At 50.4% G+C, this 8,778-nt stretch overlaps 1 protein-coding gene across 1 annotated transcript; it reads right to left on the bottom strand.

Moving 5' to 3' along the window:
• Positions 1 to 4,291: 4,291 nt before the first annotated feature.
• LOC142407599 (gallinacin-13-like) lies at positions 4,292 to 5,658 on the bottom strand. Its single transcript, XM_075497227.1, has 2 exons — positions 5,598 to 5,658; positions 4,292 to 4,413 (listed from the first exon to the last, which is right to left on the bottom strand). Exons 1-2 carry the CDS (start codon positions 5,656 to 5,658, stop codon positions 4,292 to 4,294), a joined length of 183 nt encoding a protein of 60 aa, XP_075353342.1.
• Between the last annotated feature and the right edge of the window lie 3,120 nt (positions 5,659 to 8,778).

Below are 8,778 nucleotides of genomic sequence, written 5' to 3' on the forward strand. Positions count from 1 at the left end.
CTAGTTTTTTGGTATCTATCTTCTCACTGTAATTACAAAAAATGAGAATGATTTTCACAGAAAATCTTATTTTTTCCAAGTGAAAAAAATCAATTTTATGAATTTTCCAGCTGGAAAGAGAACCACTCAGTGTTTACATCTCTGCCCCATGCTTCAGGGGCTGTAGTTCCTCTCCCCAAAGTCTCCATTTTCCTCTAGAGCACTGATCTCCAAAGTGGGGTGTAAGCAGGACAAGCCATTGGGGTGGGGGGAGAAAATATTGTTTGTACCATTCATAAATAATATAAAATAAATTAAAAATATTAAAAGACCACTGCTGCAGGGAGCCATCTCTCTCCTTGGGCTGCAGCTCCTGTGCCCCACAAGGCTTTTCCCTCCCAAGGGCTGTGTTGTAGGAGATAGGAAGCACAGTTGTTTCTGGGTTTAGCCAAAAATATTTCATTCTTTTCTGATCAAACCGTGTTTCTGGGAGAGAAGAAAACAGGGGGTGGCATTAGGGGTTATTGCTGTTTTATGGAGAATTAAGGTTTTCCATTCAAAGTTGGGGAAGAACTGCCAAAAACGTTCAGAGGAGGACCCGATGCTCCATCTCAAAACCATTTCCATGGTAAATTTGTAGCCAACCCTGCTTGATATCACACCCGACCCCGAGCTTTGGGTAAGGGGCAGACGGATTCACCTCCCTCCCTCTGCCCTGGCCTCCTCCTTTGATGGCAAGGGGGGGGGGTGTCTTTTAACCCTTTGCAAACAGTCCCGCAGGATTTTCCAGGTTACCTGCCTGGGATGCGAGAGGTTAAACTCTCCCAGGCCTTAGCAGGAGCAAAGCTGGGCGACAGCATCGCCCTTGGCTCCGGCTGGGCTGCAGCACAGAGGCACTTTCTTCTCCGCGGCGGCTGATAGCTGGCTCCATCCTGCTGGGAGCAATTTCCCTCTGCAGCGAGCGCACACACGCGTGCACACACACACACATACCCATGTGCGCACCCAGGCACGCGTGCTTCTCACAAGGCTCACGTTCAGGGGCTCCCCACCTCCTTTCCCTTGCAACCGCGGCAGCCCGTCCCCGAGATGTCATCCTGCCCCTGATAAGGCGCAGAGGCCGCTGCGAAAGGAAGGCTCCCCGTTGCTCCCGGCGCCAGGCTGGGTAGAGGCAGACATGTCTAAGCCTTGCCTCCTCCAGCAGCGGCCAAAACCAGATGACATCACCCCCTCATCCCCCGTTCCCCCCCCCCAGCATCCCTATCAGCCCCAAGGAGAGGCGTGTGCATGGAAGAGCGAGGAGGAAGAGGGAAGGCGGGGGGGGGGAGGAGGTCAGGGAAAAGGAGGGAAGACGAAGACTGGAGCTGGAAGTTGGTTACTTTGGCAAAAAGACAAAGTTCTGCAAAACTTCACCGGCTAGACTTCAAAAAGGTGGAAAAACTGGAGGCTCGTTTCTGGCAGGTCTTGTTATCAAGGGGAGCCTTATCTGCTCGATGGGACTGATGGCTCGAGCGAGCCGGAGTGGCTGCTAACCTCTGGCTGAGCTTTCCGAGGCCCCCGAGGAGCCGGACCGTCACTCAACGGAGAGGAGCAGCATCCCGGAGAGGGGACTGCGTGAAGGCACTGCCGCCGTGTTTGCAGCCTGCGGAGCGAGAGGAGCAAGGACGGGGGTAGCCCCAGCCTGGGAGCGTATGGGAGCCCAGTCCCTCGCTGGCTCAGTTCACGGTGGTAGAAGGAGTGGGGGAACCTCTCCCTGCTCAGAGTCAGAGAGAGATTGGACAGATCTCCACTGGGTGTCAACCGGCACAGTTGAGTCACTGGTTTTACTGGTTTCCCTCTGTTTGCTCCAGGACAAGACTGGTCCCTCTGGGGTACATACTGCAGTGGGTTTAGGTTAAAGCCAGGTGTGTAACTGGGGGATTTGCAGTTTAAGGAAGCTTTTGGGTGGGAATTTTGGCCACGTCCTTGCTTGCATGTCCCAGATACCACGCTGGGTGTTTTCCAGAGATGAACCTTCCAGCTTTTCTCTTGAGAAGACTTTCATATCCCTTCATGCCCTCTCTCTCCTCGTGCCTACAGGACATCTCTGTTCTTGCTCACATCACATCACCTCCTTTCCTAGGTGAGGATCTGCTCCTGGAGTCCTGCTCCAGAGCACATTGTGGTGGGCAATTCCCCTTCCTTCTTAGCACTACAGTCGACAACATTTACTCCCTGGTGAGTAGCTGCCGTAAATGAACTTGGCCTTGGCCCATTCCCACTTATAATTCCACCCAATAGATCAGCATATGCAGGAAATAAGGCAGTGATGCTCCTCGTGATGTTGGGATATGGCCTGAAATACAAGAGTTTATTCTCTTTCACCTTCCAGAACACTTTGCATGGGTGAGGCGTGGGTGAAACTGTCCTCAGGCTTTTGGTCTCTGCCAGCTGGTCCAGACACAACCCTGGCATGGCTCAGGGGGCAGCACAGGCCAGATGGTCTTCCTACCAGGCAGTTTCCATGCAGGCACCAAGTGTAGGGGGGAGAAACCTTTTCCTTTCCTTTCCTTTCCTTTCCTTTCCTTTCCTTTCCTTTCCTTTCCTTTCCTTTCCTTTCCTTTCCTTTCCTTTCCTTTCCTTTCCTTTCCTTTCCTTTCCTTTCCTTTCCTTTCCTTTCCTTTCCTTTCCTTTCCTTTCCTTTCCTTTCCTTTCCTTTCCTTTCCTTTCCTTTCCTTTCCTTTCCTTTCCTTTCCTTTCCTTTCCTTTCCTTTCCTTTCCTTTCCTTTCCTTTCCTTTCCTTTCCTTTCCTTTCCTTTCCTTTCCTTTCCTTTCCTTTCCTTTCCTTTCCTTTCCTTTCCTTTCCTTTCCTTTCCTTCCCTTCCCTTCCCTTCCCTTCCCTTTCCTTTCCTTCCCTTCCCTTCCCTTCCCTTCCCTTCCCTTCCCTTCCCTTCCCTTCCCTTCCCTTCCCTTCCCTTCCCTTCCCTTCCCTTCCCTTCCCTTCCCTTCCCTTCCCTTCCCTTCCCTTCCCTTCCCTTCCCTACAAGGCAGCTGAGACTGAATTTCTGATTTTCTCCTCCTTGCACATCCCCTCTCCTTACCGAACCAGCCGCTGCTCAGTGCTGTGCCAGCACCTGGGGTGACAGTGAGGGTTGTGCACGGTGACATGTGTCCCAAATCTCCCTTTTGGGGGGTGCCTGGGGTAGCAGGGTTTGGAGGGATGCTCCCCAGCCAGGTTTGCTCGCTCTGATATCTCCTTCTCTTCCTCCACATGCAAGTTCATCATTTCCTCTCTGGCAAGAATTTTCTTCCTTTTTTCTCCACTAAGAAAACAGCATTTTTTCAGCTATTTTATGCCCACCCCTAAAGCATGTACTTCCTACGTGTCAGCATTCAGGGCCCATCCAAAGTCAGGTCAGTTGCTTCGGTCCTCTTCTCCTGCCCCCAGACCCACAACCACTCTCAGCCTGGTGTATCTCTTGCCAGCAAATAGCAGTGAGGCCAGAAAAGCTCCCTTTGCTTTTATCATCAGCCTTATGAGCAGTTTATCTTTTTATTTAAACCTTGCACTATGCAAGTAAGATTTCACATGAGAATCGCTCCATGCAGAAGTGGGGCAGATGCAAAGCCCACCACATTCGTGTGACCACCTGGTAAATCGTTTTGGCCATGGGAGTGGGATTTCTCCATCTCACCCACCTTTACCTCATCTCAGAGGTGAATAACCTGAGCCATCTGCCCAGGTTCACCTTGTTGTTGTTATGGGGAGGAAGAGGCACTTCTGGAGGGCAAATCATACCTCTGTCTTGGATCCATCCCCTCGAAGAGGATGGGTCCTGCTATGATCTCCTCTGTAGATGGATAGAGCAAGAGGTAGAGGTTGATAAAGGCTGTGACAGAGACAGAGATAGAGGTATGGGCTAGAAGAGAGGCTTCATAACTGCTTGGACAAGCCCAGCAGATTCCTCTCTTGCTGCCACCCTGGAAAGGCACAGTCATCTCCTTGGTCCTGTGCCACATCTGCCCGCCTTGTGCAGATGTTTTGGGTACCCCGGTTCATCTCAAGTGGCTCTAAATGTGGGCAAGTACCTCTAAATGTGGGCAAGTACCTCAAACCCCAAGTGTTAGGCAGAATGGTCCATCTCAGAGGGAAACACAGCTTCACTCTGGACCCAAAAGGGTATGTAAAACCAACAGGTTTATTGGTGATGGACAAACTGAGCTGCAGGTGTAGGCACGGAGGTGTCCGAGAGCAGATCCTACATGCAGCTGTGGTTGCAGGGTCACCGGGCTGGTCCCTAGGGTGCCGGGGTCCGTCCCAGCGTGGCCGCTGTCATCGGCAGCAGCGCAGGTGGCCGTTGCCGCAGCTCCCTTCCCAGCGCTCCATGTGGAAGCAAAGCCTCCGGCAGTGGCCGTGGTTGCTTCTGCACTGCCGGCTGTCCGAAAGGCCTCTTGCTGCAGGGGAAAAAGAGACGGGAGACCTTCTTAGGGGACTTGGGAACCCACCCGGAGCCCGGCTGGTGTCACTGGCTGAGCAATGAAATGGTTGCAGTTGGCAACAGGGAAATTCAGCTGGCTTCGTGGTGAAGGTCAGATGTGCTTGGAAGGAGCACCTCCCTCCAGCAAGCACTGGGAGTCTCTCAACAAGTATCCTAGGCAAGACAGCCAGCTTTGGTTGAGTTAGGTTAGCTGAGTTGGGTTAGGTGAGTTAGGTGAGGTGGATCCCTCGGGCAACATCAAAAGTCAGAAAGTGTCTTTTTGGAACAGGTGTTTTATCTATTGGTTTGTTTTATCTATTGGGGTTTTTTATGATTGTTGGTTTCTTGGTGTTTCGGGGTTTTTTGTTCGTTTGTTTGTTTTAAATCTTCCTGGTTTGATAAAAAGGGTATGTTCTGCTTCTCTGTACACACAGCAGGAACACCAAGTTTGGGGTTTCTGGGGGAATACACCAGTTGGTATCCACCATCAGGGGAGTGGGCAAAACCTCTCTCCTCCCTTCATCCTTAGGACTTAAGTTAACTAAATGAGAGCATGAACAGGCTAAGCAAGTAAATCTCCTCTTCTTGGTTATCAGATTTGTTTTCTGTGAAAGTTATACCACCATAGTCCTAGTAACACCATAGTGACCTTACAGCTGAATGAAACCTGAATTCCTAACACATATATGCAAGCAACCAGTGAAAAAGCCCAGCCAGGGAAGACTTTTCTATGAAGACAGAATCCCAGATGAAAACAGACAGACAAAAAAAATAAACTAGCAGTCTTTCCCCCCACTTTTTTCCCCTGAAAGATGCTTTTTGATTTCCTGGGTTTTCTTCTTGTTTTGTGGAGGATGAGGCTTGTGTCCTGGTCAGGAGCAGAGCTCAGGCTCCTGGCTTAGGCTCAGCATTTCTGGGTGGGTTTTGAGGGAAGAGAGAGGAGAGGACATACAGTCTATGAACCTGGGACACCTGCATCCAGGAGCTTCATGGAGACCATTTCAGAAGAAATTTGTTCCTTGGAAGCAAGAGTCAGGTCAGCCTCAACTTGACTTGGTTTGACTTGAGGGCCCTGTCTTGTCCTTTTCTACCTCAAGGTAAGAACCCGACTTTTCTCTCTCCACAGTCCTGCAGAAACCCCTGGGAGTATTTTGTCCTTACCGGGAATGTCCTGGAGGAGGAGAATGACAATGACTGCAAAGAGCAGCTGGAGGATCCGCATAGCTGAATGTGGGTGGGGGTTCCACCACGAGGAGGAGTGAAGGGCTGTGAAGAGATGGAGAAGAGGGAAACCTGGATTTATAGTGCCGGGGGGTTGTGTAACGTTCCTGGAGTGGAGGGAACTTTGTCAATCTCAGATGCATTTCAACATGACAGCAAACAGTTGCACTGGGATGTGCCCACTCTTGGACACACCATGTTACAGAAGAAAAAAAAAAAAAAAAAAGGGAAAAAACAAAAAGAAAAAAGAAAGAAAAAAAAAGATAAAAAAGAAAAAAAAAAGAAAAAAGAAAGAAAAAAAAGATAAAAAAGAAAAAAAAGGAAAAAAACAGGCACGGTTTTGTCAACAAATTGCACTGAGCACTGGGGAGTCTGCTACTGCTTGCTGCTGGAGACAGGACGTTGGGGCTGACCCAGTCTGGCTCTTCTTCTGTTTGTAGGCTTGAGCATGTGATGTTAAAATCCTGTCCAAGTGTTTGCAGTATCAAAGTTTGGGGTTTTTTTATTTCCAGCTCCCAGCCTCTGTGTTTAGCACTGACACAGTCAAGCATGAAAAAATCCAGAGTCTCCTCCTCAGCACTCCCCAACACACAAAGCTGGCTTGAAAATCATGGGATCCTTAAAAATCAAAGGTCTGTTTGTATTTCCCAACTTCTAGGCTGCAAAGAGACTGTTTGCCAAGGTTTTGTTTACAACTGTCAAGAAAAAATGTCAGTTTAGCATCTTATTCATTTACGTGTTTATTAAATGGGAAAGCTGGGATACCTCCCCGTAATTATCAGGAGCAGGAGCATTAGGAAAGCTTGTGTATTGCACCTCTCCCGAGAAAGCTGGCAGGATTTCTGGTTTGTACTAGTTCTCCAGGTCAGTTCCAGGAAATCAGTAGAGGTGGGCCCTGAGTTTCAACTTTGGAAAACAACACAAAGCAAATAACACGCAGAACTCTCCCCCAGTCAACAACAAATAGAGGAAGAGGAAATAAAAAGGTTTATAAAGGTTTCTTTTTACAGCAACAACGCGGTGGTGGGCATCACCGAGTCTTCAATTTTCCCTTAATAAGTCACCTTGATGGGTTTTTATTTGCAGGCTGGATGCCAGGTAGTGCTGGAAAATGTCAAACCGATGGCCTTCAGGCTGCTTGAACAGAACAAGGATCACCTTCATCAAACAGTGCAGGTAAGGGGCCCTTCACCAGCTGGACTTTGGGTCAGGGGACACCGAGCATTTAAACAGGGTGTCGTGCAAACTGGCCACACACAACCTGGGGAAAGAAAAATGGGTCTGTAACCCTATCTGTGGGAGGGATGGTGGCAAGGATGTGTGTAGAGCCTCTCTAGAAGTGTTGGTGCTTTGCATATCTGGTGGTGCTGCTTGGTGCAGTGGGTGGAAGACCATAACCCACCGTGTGCCTCTGAGGATTGGCATCTCCAACGTGAGAGATGGTGCAATGGGGCTGGGGCAGGGTTTACGTAGCAGAAATGAGATTGCAGCTCTTGAGTACAATCTGAGAAGGGAGGAGCATCTGGATGCTCATACGAGTGTCTGCTCTGAGTATGACCTGACGTGTCTGAACACGTGTGTGCAGGCGGCTTAATGCACCCTAGAGAGGAGGTTTAGCGCAGAGCCGGAGTACCATGTGGCCATGGCGTTCCCAATGATGGATGGCGAAACGCCATCCTTTAGCTCAGCTGCTCTCCCTTGGTGGGAGCAGCACCATCTCAGCGGATGAGCTGTGTCTGGAGCTGTTTGAATGCTGCAGGCTCCCCAGGGGCAGGCACAAAGGTGGCCAGGATGCATCCTCCACACCACCACAAATCCCTGCTCTGCAGCTGCAGTGCATGGGTCGAGTTGCAGAACATGCCTTGGGAAAGAGAGCCAAAAACTGATAATACCAATATAAACCAGATTTCCCCAAGAAATCAGGGGCAGGACGTCTCTGTCCCCAGGGCGATTGCTCGGACAGCAGCTGGGCTTGCTCCCTCTGGCATGGTCCCTGCGCCACGTTGGCCTCAGCCTCTGGTGAGCCTACTGGGGCTGGTCCGTCAGCCTCCCATCCTTTCCCGCTCGCCAACCTGCCGCCAGATGTTTTTTTTCAGAGCCCACCATGCACAAAGGCTGATCTGTGCTCAGCAACATGCTGCACAGAAATTAGCTCCGGGATGCCTCAGAGGTTTTGAGGCTGGGGAGGAGTCAAGTCAATCCACATCTGCCCCATGGCCCCAGACAGGAGGGATGTCTCCACTGACTTCATCTGCCTTCGGTCCAGGACCTAAGCAGCCCGATTTTTAAAATGCAGCCTGGGATAAATTTATGCCAGCAGGAGCAAATCCTTTGGTGACTGAACCCTTGCCAGCTTGTGATGCCACTTCAGCTTCCCCATCCCACTGGCGACGTTTTACCAAAACCCAAGCCAAGCAAGTGCAGATACAGCCCTGCAGTTCAGCCTGGGAAGAAATGACCACAGGCTCAGCTCTGGGCTCAGCTCTGGCCCAGAAATCCCCTGTGGCCGTGGGCAGGCTTTCATTACAGGCGGCAATACAACCATCCTCACCTAGCCCGTGGGACCATCCCCCTCCTGCCTATAACAGCGGCCATATGGGGAGGTCTGAATTAAAGTAAGCACAGCAGGTCTGTGGTATTCATCTCAACTTTTCTCCTGCTCTCAGGCTATTTTCTAGTCTGGGGACAGAAGTTTTACATGGCAATATCCTTCAACAAGGAGTTTCATAGGTCTGCAACTGGTTACATAAGGGAACATTTTTGTTTGCTTGTTTGAAATGTGGCTCCCACACACGACGTGTACGGTCAGTCCCCATTTACCCTCAGCATGTTTCAGCAGACTTTCCTGATCTTCTAGACTTCTGCCATATCCCCCCTAAACCACTCAATGCCAGTCCTGCTTTGCAAGAGATGCTTCTGGACCCAACCTCTGCCCAGCAGGCTCTGTCGTGCCTCCTGCCCGCTCCCCAGGTCCCCCATGAGCCCAGGGGAGATGTTTGTGGATAATCCCCAAACCCTATGTGCGCTCAGGCCTACAGGCATCTGGTGGGTCAGACCTTAAAACATGTAGGTCTTCAGGCTCATGAGATGTCTAAGTGCTCACTGACGTTTGTGGAGATCT

Source organism: Mycteria americana, chromosome 3 (genome assembly GCF_035582795.1).
Source record: "Mycteria americana isolate JAX WOST 10 ecotype Jacksonville Zoo and Gardens chromosome 3, USCA_MyAme_1.0, whole genome shotgun sequence".
Taxonomy (NCBI): domain Eukaryota; kingdom Metazoa; phylum Chordata; class Aves; order Ciconiiformes; family Ciconiidae; genus Mycteria; species Mycteria americana.